The sequence below is a fragment of the Berghia stephanieae genome, chromosome 10, assembly GCF_034508935.2.
Source record: "Berghia stephanieae isolate SIO BIC M18660-M18661 chromosome 10, UCSD_Bste_1.3, whole genome shotgun sequence".
NCBI lineage: Eukaryota > Metazoa > Mollusca > Gastropoda > Nudibranchia > Aeolidiidae > Berghia > Berghia stephanieae.
The window spans coordinates 8,406,032-8,423,531 of NC_088369.1; the positions used below are offsets into that span (position 1 = coordinate 8,406,032).

Genomic DNA, 17,500 nt, shown 5'->3' on the forward strand with positions numbered 1-17,500 from the left:
ACAAAACAAACAAAAAAACCCGCCCAAACAACAATATTCATTTTTTTGGGGGGGACTGTTTTCCTCTCAACCAAGGACTCTGGTGAGGGAAAGGACAATATCATTCCAAGACAAAGACAAAAAGCAAGTTGGAAAACAGATTATAGGGGTGTGTGTGTGTGTGTGGGGGGGGGGGGGGGGGGGGGGGGTCAGGAACCCCACCCATTAAGGAGAACAATTGTAGTTTCTTAAACTGTAAAAATACAATTTCATAATTATAACCCTCTCCTTACCAACCATAGAAAAATCGTCAATTAGATTTGTTTAGTACATTACAAAATTTAAAGAAAAATCTTCGTTTTAACTATTAGAACTTAATTCTTCAGCTTATTTTGATACATGAAATTACGTATAATATGTACTTTTTGCTTTTGAGTTTGAGTGTAAAAAGAAAAATACATTTTTGTCTTCTTTGTATGACATTAAAAAAAAAAATTTTTTAATTGAAAATGGTCAGTTAGGAAAGAGATAATTATTTCGACTCTAAATTGAACTTTCACTGTGTGGCTTAAACAAAAACAGTACTAAAGAGACCTTGGATTGCGAGCATAGTCCAAAAATGCAAAGATTTCATTATACGATTTATTTCCCTTTCTAGCAATTATCACTTTAAAGATACTTACCATTTGCCTTTTTCAATGTGACAAGGACTGCAATGTGAATGGGGAGGCATTGACTATTGTAAGGATCTAAACTAAGCACTCTGAAAAGCAAAAAATTTTTTTTTTAAAAATACAATTATATATTTATCAAATATTCTTCAATGATGATGATGATAATAATAATAATAATAATAATAATAATAATAATAATAATAATAATAATAATAATAATAATAATAATAATAATAATAATAATAATAACAATAATAATAACAATAATAACAACAATAATAATAATGATCAAAATAATGATGAGGATGATGAAGATGGTAGTTAACTGTCCTATAGAAGACTAAGCTGAGTGTGATCGATTTTTATGGTTTTATGCGTATGTCATATTATTTTAATAGCATTACATTCATATTCAAAGTGAAAGAAATTTCAAAGTAACCATTAATGCCATCAGGCTCATGAAGCCAGATTTTATCCCAAAGTCTGCAGCATCAAACAGTAACAATTGCTTGCTACCTTTTTGATAGGATGCTAATATCGATCACAAAGAATTTCTGTCAGATCTAACAGATCCAGCTATCTACTGATTTGCTGGGCTTTTGCTTGTGGATGCAAGCACGCTACCAACTGCTCTATCAGGACCTTTTTTTGATATTCAGTATTTCACAATCACAAATTATCTGGTAGGTTCTTACCTTGATGTTATCTTATAAGCTGTTCTAAAATCACAGTTGTATAAATGTCTTTCTGCTGTGCTAATGACAACGTCCAGATTCTCAGACAGGGGAGATAATGCATCTGGTATATCTACACTACCGGGCTTGTTGTACTGTGATGGAGGAAAAAAGTGAAGGGTTAGAAGAATGAACAAAAGGATGGAATGGGTGGGAGGTCTTAAGTGTCAGTTGACCATTTCTACTGAGAAACAACAAGGCAAAATGTCTTCTTCTTCTCGTGTGCTTTTATATCTGGAGTCCCGTTTCGAAGATGAAGGTACCTACTTATCTTTTCAAGTTCTTCTAGCGGGCCAATGTGGGTTGTGGGTTTAATCATTTTTAACACAATGAAATTTAAAATCCAGATGACAATAATAGTACTTTTGCAAACTCTGAGCAGGGATTCCTGATAACATTGAGAAGATATGTGTAGCATAAGTCCAACTATTTATTTTAGCCATAAAAATAGGAAATTTATTTTAAGGTCATTAAAAAATATATATCTACTTTAAGCTATTGAATTATTAAGCCGCAAATATGTCTTTTCATAAGATAGCAGATATAAATATGTGAAATATTTGTACTCTTCTCGACACATCTTTGACTTTTGATTACTTTCAAATGTTAGTGCCTTCCATTGAAACCAGCAAGATAATGAAATAGTTATGTGTTTGCTGTCAGAGCAGGATTGGGTTATATTTTATGGTCCTACCAGACCCCGTCTTTTAAAGCACGGAATTAAATATGAGTTATTACAAAGGAGACAGATATTTGAAATAAATAGAGGTCTTAATAGTACCAAAAAAAAAATATGTTCCAAGATAGTAACAGGTTATCAGACGGCAACTACTGTTTTCCAAATTTAAGCAGATTTCATTTTATCATCCCTGTTGTAGCTTGACTTTTCATTGACTAGAAAATATAAAGCAGGTGAAGAGATTGGTTTACAAAACTTACTTTTTTCAACCTCGTTTCGTATAGAAATCTGACCAAATCTGCCTCTTCTGTAGGACACTGGGACTGGAAGGGGAGAGAAGCAATCAACTCTTTTTCTGTCACGTGAATAAAAGTTGAAAAAAAACCCACATTAGATGAATAACACAATACTATTTCAATTTATATAAGCTCAGTTCCTACTCTCACATCTATGCATAGTGCAAAATCTACAATAAAGTGTTCTACAAAGTCTTACCTTCCCAATACTTCTCAATAATGTCACAATTTACTAAAGTTTATGCATAGATTACGTTCTTACTGTTTGTTAACTAAACATGTGCTTTGGTGTTACATTACACAATGTCTGGTTTGTAAATATGTATGTATATTTCGAAAATGCTATGTTAAATATTATTATTATGTAGTATAATAATAGTATGATTTGTATGGCTTGCAATAAACTGGCTGTCTAAACATCACTAGGTAATAATATTTGATTTGTAGAATTTGCAATAAACTATCTTATTGACTGGTCAACGATGAGTGACTCCCTTGTCCTTCATGGTGTGCAAAACCTTTGGTGCATAACCAAAAAAAAATCTATTTTTTTCCCCAAGTTTTGTTGTTGAAATGGGCTTTAAACATGTCAATCAGGGTGTAAAAAAATATCTAAAAATGGTGAAATTTATTCCCTAAAAGATCTTTACATACTTATTTTATTTTATCATACATATGGGGGTCCCAATAGCTCAGTAGGTAGAACACTCTCTTCACACGCAAAGGGACAGAAAACCATCCCAGGTGCAGTCAAAACCCCCCCCCCCCCCTCCCTATTCTGTCCACCTAACCATGATTGGGTGACTGAGATCTGGTTGAAAACTTTGCGATAGAATAGTGCCCTATCCAAAGGGTAGCAAGCAATTGCTATTGTCAGTTTCACACTATAAAAAACTGCAGATAAACTCTGACTCTGTGGCCTTGTGGCTTGAAGGCTTTTTCTTAAAAATCATATAAGCATTGGTAGCAGATATGTAGACAATGCAGGAAAGGGCTAAAGTTGGAAGGTCCTGGTTTGAGTCCCGCTCTGAGCAGTACATAGTTGAATCCCTAGAAAATTCTCTTTACTCACATTCTCTCACCATACTCAGGTGTAAAAATGAGTTGTCTCTGTCAGAAAAAAAACTATATATAATATCGCCTAATAGATGCCATGTCTCCTCCTACTTGTTAAGTGTTGCTGTTGGCTAGGGACCCCTTGTAAAGCGCTTTGAGCATGTTAAGTGGATATTGTGCTATATAAATGCTAAATTAAAAAAAAAATATTAACATGAAGTTTCAGACCTGCTGATTTCATTTTTCTTTAACAAATAACACAAAGACACATACCTTCTTCAGCAGTCAGCATGTGATGACTAACAAGCAGGTCGAAAGCCTCAAAGCAGTATACGTCTAACCTCAAAGCTTCCTTGTAACAATCAGCTGCAAGATTGCGGTTATCCATGGCTTCGTAGATCTTACCTCTTAGTAAGGCTATAGAGTTCTCACACTAAGGGAAAAAAATAAAGGATAAGAAATTAGATCATATCATATACAGTACTTACTTACATATAATCCTCTTTGGGCCTTGAGGCATATAGGGCATCCACCACACATCTCCATTTTTTGTGGTCGGATGCTTTTGCAGTGGCTGTATTCCAGGACATGCCTGCTTCCTTTCTTTCTTTTTCCATAGTCCCTCGCCAGGTTTCTTTGGGTCTCCCCTGCTTTCTCTTCCCATCTGCCGTCCATTTATTATATACAGTGGAATCCTGATAACATCAACACTGCCGTACCAGAACGATTGGTTGACTTTATCTATCTTCATTGGAACACAATTAGATAAATAATAGAAAATTTGGAACTTGGCTAGAGGTGTTTTCTTTAAGCAAAAGTTGATTCCACTGTAACAAAAAATAAGCACATTTACAGAAGGGGTGGGAGGGGGATCCCAATGGCTCGCAATGCCTCACAAACAAAGGGACCAGTATTGATCCAAAGCGCAACTTGAGATATTTGAGATAAAAACTCATCCAAGGAACTTATGGATCAGCAAATCTAGATACATATACAGGAAGAGTGAATAATGTAATTTTTACCAACAGAAATGGCAATTAACGGCCAAATACTCTTTTCATTGTGAGGTGAGAGAATGTGAGTAAAGAGCCTTTTCTAAGGACTCGAACCTTCCAGTCCAAAGGCAAGTGTCATACCACAAGCTGCAAGACCACATGGCCGCACAAGTGGGACATATTTGAATAAGATAAGTGAAAATGACTGTCGACACCCTAATTTTCTTTTTGAAATAACTTGACTGCTTGGTTTTCAGAATTCTTTAACATGTACCGTGAAAAAAGAAATTCCCTTATATGATGAATAAATGAACTGTTATTTCTATTTAATTTTAAACTCATCACACATCTTACATTTTGTATGGTGAGACTGGTCTTTTCATCTGTGGACAATGCGGACTCGCTGAGTTCAGCGTTGAGAAGGGAGGTAATAGACCTATTCTCTGGGTTCTTGTACATGTCTAATACTTCAAGGGCAGGTTCCCATTCTTTGCACTGATACTGTAAAATAAATAAATAAATAAATAAAAAAACAAAAAATACATATAAATAAATTGTAATATACCCCCCCCCCCCAACCTTGAAAAACAAAAACAAACATAAATACAACTATGAAATTTTGATAAGACAAGGGTCAAAGGTTTGCAAAACTTTTAAAAAAAAAAGATAAAATAAGAAAGAGTGACGAGGATGAAATTGAATGAAGATGACAGTTTTAAGATAAAATGTCTAATACCAGTGGAATAATTTCATGAAAAAAAGTCAAGCTAAAATTCCTTCTATTAGCATAAATATGAATAAATATGTCGATAATTTATAATGAACTTACTTTTGCTTGATTTTGTTTGTTTGTTTTTTTGAAGACAACTAATCGATCTATCACTGTTACATTCATTAATAAAATCATTCCATAAATAAAGGAGTTTATTATTATTAAAAAATTGAAGTTGACCACAATATGAAGAGTTATAAAAAGCTAAAAATTTAACTCCTAAAAATATCATTTGACAAACATATGTCGTAGGTTTAAAAAAAAAGAACTTTTCAAATGCATAAATAAAAGTGTCTTAACACTCTATATTTAGAATGCTCGGGCCTTTGTTTGAAAAGGTTCTATGATACTTATTTTATAAGTTCATTACAAATTTCATTTCTATATACTTATCTATTTTCACTTAGCAAAAGAATATTTCATCAACATCATCAACACAGCATGAAGAATTATATTAATCATAAATATTTTTCTTCTTCTTCTTCATTTTGTTTTTCTTTTGTGGTCTCTATTTTTTACACTGAAAAAAATTGACAGATTAACGACTCAATTTTGAGAGTTAGATCACACTTCCCCATTTTGACATTCAACTTACATGGCATTTGGCGGCAAGAAAACTGCAGGCTGCATAGGTCTGAAATATGTTTTTTAAAAAGAAAATAAAAAAGAATTCTGTTGTAAAATATATAACAACAAAGATTTACAAAGTCTTGTCACTTCAATTTAAATCATTTAACGGACTCTCATTCATAAAGACAAGGTTCAATCTTGGATTATATCCAAGCTTTTACCTAACTATATTTTCCATTTCAAAGTGGACTAGCAATGCTGCAACTTCAGTAACCCATTGAATTTTTTTTTTTTTAAATGAAAAACTTAATTATTTTACCTGGCCCCCCAGGAAAACGCAGCCGCATAATTTGCCACTTACCGCATAATTATGCAAAATATGGTTTTTAGCGTGAATTTATGACCATTGTATGAAGAAAAATGAAACCGAAAAAGTCTGACGATGTTCCCAAAATACGTGACAGTGACTTCCCTTTATCTTTAAAGGGAGGCTATTCCAATTCCAAGCAGGGCTGCCAATTTGGCAGATTTTCTGCCAAATGTCCTTTTTTGGCAGAATTTGAAGTCGTCTGGCAGAGAAAAATCGGTTTGGCAGATATTTGGCAGATTTTATTTTCCGAGGTCTAGGAATGAATGTATAGGTCTACTCCACGTTTTCCATGGCAGTTTTTATGTATTAGTGATTTTTTAAACTTGGGAAATGAAAAAAAAATATGACATCAGCCTTGAGAATTTTTTGTTTAACAAAACTGATGAGTTTTCAAAGGGGGTACTATAAATAGTACGGTTTGGCAGATTTTTAAAATCCAGTTGGCAGAATGCCTGAAATTAATCTGGCAACCCTGATTCCAAGTGTACGATTTGATTTGTCTTCTTGAGATCTACCCTGCTAAGCTGCTCCTGTCTCCACCTTGGGATCAACTTGAGAGCCTCACAAAGCTGAAAACTGTACCCGAGAAGGAGATCAAGAGGTACACCCAGCAGCTTGGGCCCTTCGCGGTGAAGAACTCCATCACCTTTTCTGTTGACGTGCCACATTTTTGGCAGTTCATTTCTGATGAAGTGCCAGCTTTGGCTGCTTGTGCCAAGTGGTACATATACACCACGATCAACAGCGCTTATGCTGAGCGCAGCTTATCTGTTTACAATCTGATATTGTCAGACAGGCGCAGGAGTCTTAGCACAACGTCTCTGCGACATCTAGCTTGTCTGTGCTACAACAAAAAATTAAGTTTTGAATTTGCGTTGTAGTTCTTTAATTTTGAATTGGTTAAATGTAAATAAAGCAATGGAAAAATTTAGACAGCTATTTATTACTTTTTTCTTGTTTTGCATAATTTGTAATTTCCCTTGCATAATTTGCCTTTTTCCCCCGCATAATTTGGGATATTTTTTTGCATACTGGGGGGCCAGTTTTACAATAAATATACACATATGAATGAATGTCTTTGAGCTTCAATCTCACAAAAATCTCAGAACAGTGAAAACTTCTCATTTATGACACTATATTAAGCTATAAATCTGCTACATCATAAGCTTCTTTTTCATATTTTACGGGCTCGACATTCAACCCCTATTTGATTTCATTCTCCCATTTCTTACCTTGTGTAGTTTGCGACTGGTCAACAAGTGTATAGCTCTGTGGTATTGTCCAGTGAGATACATAGTTTGAGCATACCAAAAAAGATCTTCCAGGTCTGAAACAATAATAATAATAATAATAATAATAATAATAATAATAATAATAATAAGAAGAAGAAGAAGAAGAAGAAGAAGAAGAAGAAGAAGAAGAAGAAGAAAAATACTCATTAATGAACCATCATTTCCTGACAGTTTTATGTCCGATGATCCAGATGCCAAAAAGTCAAATTAAAGCCAAACTGATAAAAAACCATGAAATTTTGGTTTGTGGCATTCTAATCTACTGTGATCATTCTCCTCAATAATAAGACAAATAATTGAAATTGCGACCTATGTCTGATATTTTTAGCATTAAAATCTATTTGTCAAATTTCTAAATAATTTATTTATCTAGCACTATTCTACAGACTCCAAAGCAATTGATAATTGGTGATATGATATTTGCCACAAAGCCCTTCCAACTTGATAGTAATCTCAATGAATAAAGTGTGATACCCACAATTCTACCAAGATGAGGTATTTTGTCACCACAAAAACCTCTCTATACAAGAAGGGTTTGCTGGTTTTGCCCATTTGTTTATTTGTTGCTAAAAAAGCTTAGTCTTAAATGGAGCGTCTAGTGAGAGTTACATTTCACTACCCAGTGAAGCAACCAAAAGGTGGTTTTGACAAAATCCATGAATATTGAGGAGCTGATCCAGTGTATACAGATATATATATATATATATATATATATATATATATATATATATATATATATATATATATATATATATATGTGGGTGTGTGTGTAAATTGATGCGTGTGAACTTTTGTTCATATATCCGAACTGCAGTTTGTAATGTTTTTTACTGATGGTCAATGTGAAGCGCTTCGAAGCTTCGGCATAAGCGCTATATAAATGTACATTTATTATTATTAGATGAACAATCATGAAAAACTGCTTTAGTCATCAGGTGAGTGAGTGTTCATAAGGTGCAAGACAAAAAGCTAACTTAAGTAGTGCTGTGAGTTGCAAGTGTTTACTAGTCACTTGATCGCTTTTGTGCTGGCTTGCACATGTGATGAGATACTATAATACCTATGAGATACTATAATATATATATATATAGGGTGGGGTGGGGGGGCGCGAAGTGGCAGAGTGGTTAAGGCATTGCACTGTGACCCGGAAGGACCAGGGTTCGAGCCCCGCTTCAGGCACTTTCGTTTTTTTCATTCAGCAAGATTATTAACCCCCGATTTGCTCACTTGGACAACATGGGTGATTCCCGTTGACGTCAGACATCTTGTTTGAGGAGTTATCTTCCTTCATGGAATGCCTAGGCAACGATATCCTACGATATCGTGGCGGAAAAGGCATAATTTTTTATAAATATATATATATGTCACGGCGTCTAAACTGCACTATAAATCTGACCGTTTAGTTTCCCGCTGTTCCGAGCGCCGACGTAACCTCACCCGACAGGTAACCGGGGTCAACAGCAGTCAGCCGATATCAATTCCCAGAACGTAGATTTGACGTGCATTGGGTGATACCAATGGATGATTTCCGTACCAATTAACCTCACGATCTTCGTGACGATGCAATTCCACCCAAATGCAAAGAATTCTCGCAGACCTCCTCTTTCCATCGGTCCAATTTTTATTTCAATATCTCCAGTACTTATTCCACAAGCCGTGATTCAAATTCACATATTTTTCTATAACATTTAAATAAAATTACTTGTAATTACCTGAGGATTCTAAAAAAACGTTGCTATAAACTTCAAATTTTTTTTGGTGTGATTCACAAGGCACAACTTTTACTACAAAATGAGGTAAGTTTCATTTACTCTTCAGTTTTCATTATTTTGTAATGATTATTTTTCCGCGGTAGGTCAGGTAATAATGATATTACCTCTTTAGCCTTGTTCTTGAAACGTAATATTTCGCTGCGGTTTTATTGTTAATTATATTTTTATTTTTTAAAATTTTTTTCAATGATGAGTTAATTTGATTTTTAAATTGCATAATTTGAATTATCTTGCTAATGTTTAGTTTTGAATGACATTGTGTTTTGGGCCTCAACTTAGCTCAACTGCTTGTTAGAATTTTCCTGCCCCCCCCCCCCCCCCCTTTCTTTCACCAAATTGGGTGAAGTATTTGGTTTTTCTTTTTCCAAATTTTATGTACGCTGTTATGTATGCATGGATATGAGAAGTAATACAGAGTGTTTTAAAACTCATTTTATTCATTAATTCACTATATCATTGCTTACATCGCTCAGTCAATTTTGAACTTTCTCTTACAGCATGGACCACACAATTGCAAGTCATAACCAAGCAGTGAATTCATTATGTAGGACATGTGGTATGATTTGTTTTAACACAGAAAGAGAAACATGCCCGCAAGAAACCATTTAAATGTTCAAATTATTCTAATGACATTCTTTTAGTCTTTGGGACTGACACGGTATTGGACAAGCAAGGAACACACTCATAATTTATGTGTAAAAAGTACACATTATAAAGCACATTGAACACACGACTCATTAGCTTCTTTGTATTTTCTCATTGCCAAGACGCTAATAATAAATAAATCAACCTTGAAACGGGTTGCACTTGCATGTTTGATATCGACAGAGTAGAATATAACAACAAACTCCAAAACGCAGGAGAGACTTTCAAATCTCATGCACGAGCCACTCACCCTCAGGGATGGTCTTATTGCCTCTGAATTGGACAGAATACCGCATTACACAACAGGCTTACCACAGCAGATCATTCATTGGCAACCACTGCCACAAATACTAACAAGAAAAAGTCTACACTTACAATTATCCAACAAACAAAGAACTGCACCCACGACCCACTCATCATTGACGACGCTTGCAGTATTGGATTAATTTTCGACAATATAAACAAGGCCTATAGTCATGTGCACAACTTTATTTCACACACAAAATCGATCAAAGCAGACACGATCCAATATATTCAAAGTGCAATAAAACATTACACGGATACATACAGAAAATATTTTCCAAACAAAATAATCCCAAAACAACACCTCCTTGAGTACCAGTGCATACCACACATCACTCAATATAAGTTTGGACTTAGACTTCTTGGAGAACAAGGCACAGAGACCTGTCACCAAACAACAGCAAAATTGGAAAAAAAGAGCATCCGGCATTATCAATGATATGAATAAAATGCGATTTGTCATCAACGCAATGCAGTTACAGACCAGCCCCAAACTACACTGACGAGTTTGAATGCTCGCAGCGGATATATTTTTGTTGAGGAAAAATACGTTTTTTGTGAGGAGAAGTATTTACATCTTGTCTTTATAATACATAAAATTCAGACAAATCCATAGCAACGTTTTTTTTTCTCTAATTTTTGAAATGTTGCACCCGCTATATTTTTTGTGTAATTTGTTACCGTTCATTGATAACTTATATTGAGAAATCTAGTAATACTATGAAAAAATAAAAAACACACAGTAAAAGTAGAAAATATAAACTTTTATACCAAGTAGTGATATTTCAACTCATTCAATATGGGTGTCTAACAGACAATAAAACAAAACATTGTTAAATTGAGTGAAACGGCAATCCCCGTTAGGTAAATTCCTCTCGGTGATTGACCGCTCACCGTGACTGGCTCAGCAGGTGTCAGGAACGGGATACCGTCTCAACTAAACTGTTGTCGTTATGTACGCTGTGATGTATATTAGACAATCTTATATATATTTCGTGTTTACTTGAAAAAGGCCAAGGGCCGAAACGTCGTTTGTTTTGTGTTGTTCCCTTCTTTGAGTCACATTTACTCCCTTTATCTTTCTCTCCATCAAATAATGTGTTACTTACCATCAGAAAGGGAAACAAGCTTGTCAGCCCAGAAAATTGCAGACTCATATTGGTGCTGGGAAAAGAATAAAGAAAAAAAAAAATACAGTAGCTACTGTGGTGGTGCAAAACATTAAAAACAAAAAAAAACAAAAAACAAAGGGCACATCACTGTCTCATCACTCTCTGAGTCTGAGCTGAGCAATTTTGGTTTATTGGATACACTTTTAATTTTAAAATTAAAACTTTAAATAGGTACTTTGGTAAACGTCCATTTGGCCCTCCAGCAGGGAGCCGATAAATGGGCTAGTGGCTGTGACCCGATTTTTTGGACTTTTGAGTGATGGGTCTCAGAAAAAGTTCCATAGTTTTTTTTGTTTATGGATGGATTTTAATGATTGTCTTATTTTCTTCAGGAGAAATTACTCTCTCGTTTGGTGTAGTTTATTTTAAAATCAATGACAATTTAGTATATCTTTTGATTGTGGATAAAATAGGGTATAATTTAGCTTTGGATAATTAAAAGATTAGAACTTGGTAAATCAAAATTTCATGATGGCACGTTTACTAAACATCTTAACTTTAATATAAAATTAAATTCAGGGCAAAGTTGTATACCGCATCCATGAAATTCGTTCCATCAAAATCCTTACTCAAATCTTAGCGGCCATTTTAGACCAGTTTTGAAAGCCAAATGGTGGTTACTACCGGAAATGCAACAATTTTCAGGTCACAAAGTCCGTCAGTAAATAACAAAGGCAAATAGAAGACCATTTTTCAGACTTTAAATTAACATAACTTTTCTTCTGCTTATCTGATTTTCACAATTTTGGTATCATTAGAATCGTGTTGAAAAGCACTTTAAAATGATATAGGATTAATTGAGCTCAATCCAATTTGAATTTTTTTACCAAAGTACCTACTTTAAATGATATAATTAAATGATTGATGATGGCTAAATAAATCTGTCTCAGGTGTCTGCCAATAACCGTTCATCGTTATTATTGCCAATGGGTGTCTGCCAATAATCGTTTTTTCTTTATCGTCAGAGATGTCTGGTACTGGTAATAATCACAGCGTTTATTTTGATCATAATCATTGATACTGACTGATACTGACAATACTGATCACTGATACACTTGGCTTTGGATACCTGGTCACGACACTGACAATCATCATAATCATAATCATGGCCATGGTGAAATTTCGACTGGGGGTTCTTTATTAAGAATTCATTAAAAATAACTGGCTCATAGTTTCAATAAGGATATTTCTGTCTGGCAGTTTCGATTAGAATATTAAGTCAATTCAGTGAATCATCCTTTTTTTTTCCAATTTTCTATTTCTTCTTAACTTCTACTTTCGCTTTGGCACTGGCTCTCCTATTTGAATTCGGCCGGTGTAGACTATGATAATGTAACTATAATCAGATCTTGATCAAATCTGCTAGATCTCACCTTATCTATATAGCTACGGATTCGTTTACGTATGTTTGCAATATTGCACTTTAAAGGTAGTTTATTTCCTTTATTTTCACCGTCTATGGATGGTGCCTTTGCAATTCCCTCCTGGGCAGCCATCTTGGAAATAAAACCAAACAAACAATTTTAGAGAGTCGTCGGCCCGGCTCTTTAAAGGAAACAATCATATGGAAACTTTGGTCCTCTGGTTCGCACAGTAATCAGATACGCTATAGTCATAATGTATATCAGGATCATAGAATTGATAGAGGTCTCAAAGACCAACAAACAAAGATGGGGTTAACTATTATAAACAACACATTTATTTATAAACATAAATTATGGATCTATTTGTCGGGTTCCCCCCCCCCCCCCCGAGTCTCCTGGAAAAATTAATATTATGTGGTCAGCCGTCAGCCCATAGATGGGTCAGCCGTATCAATCTTTAAAAAAAAAAACAACAAACATTTATATAGCGCGTTTCCACGCATTTAACAAGCTTAATGCGCTCCACAATGTTAATGATAGTAGAATTTTATTACAGTCTCTCGCTCGTTACTGTGCGACTATGTGGTCTTGTTGTATGACACTCGCTTTCGGATCGGAATGTCATTGGTTAGAGCCTCGCAGGGCGCATAGTTGAATCCTTGGAAAATACTCTTTACTGGTATTCTCTCACCATACTCGTGTAAAATGAGTATCAGGCCGTTAACAGCGTTGTCTCTGTCTGAAAAATTGTAATTGTATTGCCTTCCAAGCGCCATTGCTCGTCCTATATGTTACGTGTTACTAATGGTCAGGGACCTTTTGTAAAGCACTTTGAGCACGTTTAGTGGATATTGTTCTATATAAAAGCCCAATTAAAAAAAAAAATTACATTTTTTTAAATGCCTTCGTGAACAGTCAAGATCTCGCCTGGCAGCCGTGTCACAATGCAACGTTCAACCAGATGATTTATTGTGGTTTCAGGATTGTTGTATGTGCGAGCGGTGGAAAGCTCCCATTGATGAAGTGTGGCCGCCGCTGTCAGACAAGTTCAAGACAAGCCACCCGCCACCCAGTGCCTCCTCTTGCTGGTACAGAAGCCCGGCAGCTTCCCTCCCAATTTCGACAAAACTACGCTTCTAAATTATGGACTATTTATATAAACACAGTTCCATTCATAATATGATTAAGACAAGAAGAATTCATCAGGCGTGGTTCACGTCACTTTCTGAATGCCATTTCAGACGAAAATAGTCTACTTCTAATGTAGAAGTGTAATTGTTTTAATATTATGTAGCATTATGATTTCCCCTCATGTCAATATACACCTTGAGTTGCGGCAACGCGGGATTGGCGCTATATAAATAATATATTATATTATTATTATTAAATCAGACAAAGGGGATTGGTTCAAATATGGAACAAATGCAGATTCCAAGAGCACACTATCGGTGTACTCAGCTTGAGATCGCCTAAAAGTCTCATTCGGACACGAGCACAGGATCCCGCCAAGAGGAATACACTCAAATGCTTGCAAAACATGGTATTTAAATCAAGCCAAAAAATATTACAGTACAGAACGGAGAGATGATTTAAAATTTTAAAATACCTCCCAAAAGTAATATTATATAATACTAATACATTTGACTGTTTCTCTCTCAGCCAAAGTCTCCGACCAGAGCCAGGCTAACCCAAGTAATCTCATTCCAAGAGAAAGCAAGTAGGAAAACAGAAATAGGGGGATAGAGAAGACACAACAATTGACCTCCTGCCCACCACGGGAAGTCAGAAGACCCCACCCAGCTCAAGATACTACTGTATTGAAAACAACGACAGAAGGGACACAATTTCTTTAAAATGTTATATTATATTTTATTGGCGTCACTTTTAATAAGATGAAGAACACAGGGGTGGAAAGGGAAGGGGGCAGGTGGTGGTGGATAAAATAATATCTTGACTGCACCTGGCCTGTAATGCTCCATTGACTTGTTTAGAACAGTGGGTGGAGCAGGCACTTATGTTGATAATAACAAGAAATGAATTGAGTTGTAAAGTGCCAGAAAACAGACAATAGAGATTTTTTTTTTTTGGAGTGGTGGTTAGCTCATACGGTAGAGTCACGGTCTCGCTGGCCAGGCGGAATTGTATCAGTAAGGTCGTGGGTTCGAGACTCCATTGCTCCTGGCACTTTACTACTCACTTCATTTCCTTTACTTGTGATGCTTGCTTGTTTGCAGGGGTTTTACATGCTTGCGGCATTATGTCATTTCAGTACCAGTAACAAGGGAGAAAATGAGATAGTAAAAAATAAAAATTATAGATTCAAAATTTTAAAAACATAAGAAGAGTAAGAAGAAAAACGGGAATGGCAAAGACACCTGTACCATAGGTGTCCTTGGGGAATGGTTAAAAATAGGGAACAGATGCAGACTCCAAAAGCACACTTTCATTGTACTTAGTTTGAGATCACCAAAAAGTCTCACCCAGACATCAGCACAGGACCCACTGAAAGGAACATACTCAAACGCTAACAGTATACATTCAAAACAACAAATGTAACAATACATAAAAGAAAGATGATTTACAAGGAAACAATTATCATCTCCCAAAACATCAACAATATAATATTTGACTGTTTTTCTCCCAGTCAAGGACTCCGACAAGGAAAAGGAGGAAACCAAGTAATCTCATTCCAAGATAAAGTCAGAAAGCAAGTTGGAAAACTGATATAGGGGTATAGAAGACCTCCCTGGTCACTATGGGAGGCTTGTGATGTGAGTGCTCTACCACTGAGATATAAAAAAATCAGGACACCCACTGTTTATATTATAAGGCACGTAAGCTTGTACTTACTTTTCCGTTTATCTTGGATGCAGCTATATGGTCTAGTGATATGACGCTCACCTTGGACTGGAAGGTCCAGGTGTCGAGTCCTGTTCTGAGTGGTGCATAGTTGAGTCCCTGGAAAAGGCTCTTTACTAACATTCTCTCACTGTACTCAGGTGTAAAATGAGTACCTGGCCATTAACAGCGTAGTCTCTGACCATAACAAAATTGTAATATCGTCTAACCACTAACAGGCGTCATGTCTCGTTCTACATATTCACTGTTGCTGTTGGCTAGGGACCCCTTGCAAAGTGCTTTGAGCACTTTTAGTGGATATTGCTCTATATAAATGCTGTAGTTAAAAATACCAGCCCTTCTCCTTCACTTTTTCGCTTAGCTTGCTAGACCTTAACGGTTTCTATGTATTATTTTACCACAAGAGGTGAAAGGGAAAAAAGTTTAAAATGGCAAGAAAACAAATAATGCTTTAAAATGGACTGAAATGGGAAGGGCCTGAGGAAGTTGAGAATTAAGAATATCATGAAACAGATCTGTTTTTCTGCATGGATGAAACAAATCCCATTTCTGATATTATGCTTCACATTACATTTAATTCTTATTCTTCGTTTACCTCCATAATCAATCCATAGATGTGCAAATTTTGACACTGGAACAATAATAATAATAATAATAATAATAATAATAATAATAATAATAATAATAATAATAATAATAATAATAATAATAAAAATAATAATAATAATAATAATAATAATAATAATAATAATAATAATAATAGTAATAATAATAATAATAATAATAATAATGATAATAATAATAATAATAATAATAATAATAATAATAATAATAATAATAAAAATAATAATAATAATAATAATAATAATAATAATAATAATAATAATAATAATAATAATAATAATAATAATAATAATAATAATATACTTTATTCATCCAAAAAATGGAAATTCGTTTACAGACGTGGCATGCATAAAACTGTATAAATATAAAGTAAAGAATTTATGGCGACAATGTATACAATTTGGACCTTAAAGTTAAAAACCCATTCAGGCGCAGAATAACGATAAGTATTGAAATTTAAGCTTCAATTTATTAAAGTATTGAAATGTAAGCGTCAATTTATTAACCAAAGACAGATACTGTGTACATTTCGGGTTTCCCCTTTAGTAGTAGAAGTAGCAACATTTTCATCATTCAGGCACAGGCAAATAATCACGCTATGAAGGATACACTCAAATGTTTGCAAAGTACAATATATCAGTATTCAAAACTAAAATTTATAGTTGAACAAAATAGAGTACGGTAATTTACAAAAACAAAAAATATATCAGCTCTTAAAAAAGGTACTATATATTTCTCTTTCTCCCTCCCAGCTACGTACACAACTTTGAGATACTTATGAATTCAGAAATTGGAGCCAAATTTCGTAATTCCATGAACTTTTCGTAATAGTAGGCTGGGCTGGCGTTCCAAAGTGGTAGGAAAGGTTGTTTTTTTTCTTATGAATGATAACAGTTAAGGATTCTTTATAATTCAGTATAAAATGATTTAGAAGAAAATTTGATGAGAATATGAAACAATAAATTCTGAAAGTCCACAGTGAAAATATCGTTAAATCTCATAATTTGCACCATCTGAGCATAGCACAACAATAACAGCACAAAGTTCTGCTATGTGATAAAAATTGGAAAAAAAATATATATAGGTATTATTTTTATATTTTTTTAAATGTTTAAGATGTTGAAATGCTGCCAATTCATTCGGACATCTTCTCAAAAGTGACCCTCAAGTGTTCTGTGATCCCTGTCTTCTCAGTCTCCATATCAAGGACCTGTTCCAGCTGGTCTCCGTTGCGTGTCAAAGTTCGAATCAGCTAAAAGAGAAAGGATAAAATAGATAAATTGAAACTGATAGCTTATATAAATTATGATATCATTGGAATTCTTAACTAAGCAAGTGCAGAGC

General features: G+C 34.7%; 2 protein-coding genes across 3 annotated transcripts in view; both read right to left on the reverse strand.

The window, feature by feature from the left end:
* LOC144956172 (cell division cycle protein 16 homolog) overlaps nt 1-12,811 on the reverse strand; it is a 23,702-nt gene extending 10,891 nt beyond the window's left edge. The window contains exons 1-9 of one of the 2 annotated variants that reach the window (XM_078886565.1): nt 12,683-12,811; nt 11,247-11,301; nt 7,358-7,452; nt 5,781-5,819; nt 4,768-4,914; nt 3,692-3,851; nt 2,327-2,421; nt 1,349-1,482; nt 663-742 (exon numbers count right to left, since the gene is read on the reverse strand). In XM_078886565.1, the coding sequence (XP_078742691.1) occupies nt 663-742; nt 1,349-1,482; nt 2,327-2,421; nt 3,692-3,851; nt 4,768-4,914; nt 5,781-5,819; nt 7,358-7,452; nt 11,247-11,301; nt 12,683-12,805 (928 nt within the window). In that variant the 5' untranslated portion in view covers nt 12,806-12,811. Of the gene's footprint in view, nt 1-662; nt 743-1,348; nt 1,483-2,326; nt 2,422-3,691; nt 3,852-4,767; nt 4,915-5,780; nt 5,820-6,116; nt 6,229-7,357; nt 7,453-11,246; nt 11,302-12,682 lie in introns of those variants that run through there. The other variant, XM_078886566.1, reaches the window with a different exon arrangement.
* Nucleotides 12,812-14,517: 1,706 nt separating this feature from the next.
* LOC144956173 (peroxynitrite isomerase THAP4-like) overlaps nt 14,518-17,500 on the reverse strand; it is a 10,040-nt gene continuing 7,057 nt past the window's right edge. The window contains exon 5 of the mRNA XM_078886568.1: nt 14,518-17,408. Coding sequence (XP_078742694.1) covers nt 17,292-17,408 — 117 coding nt within the window. The 3' untranslated portion in view covers nt 14,518-17,291. The remainder of the gene's footprint in view (nt 17,409-17,500) is intronic.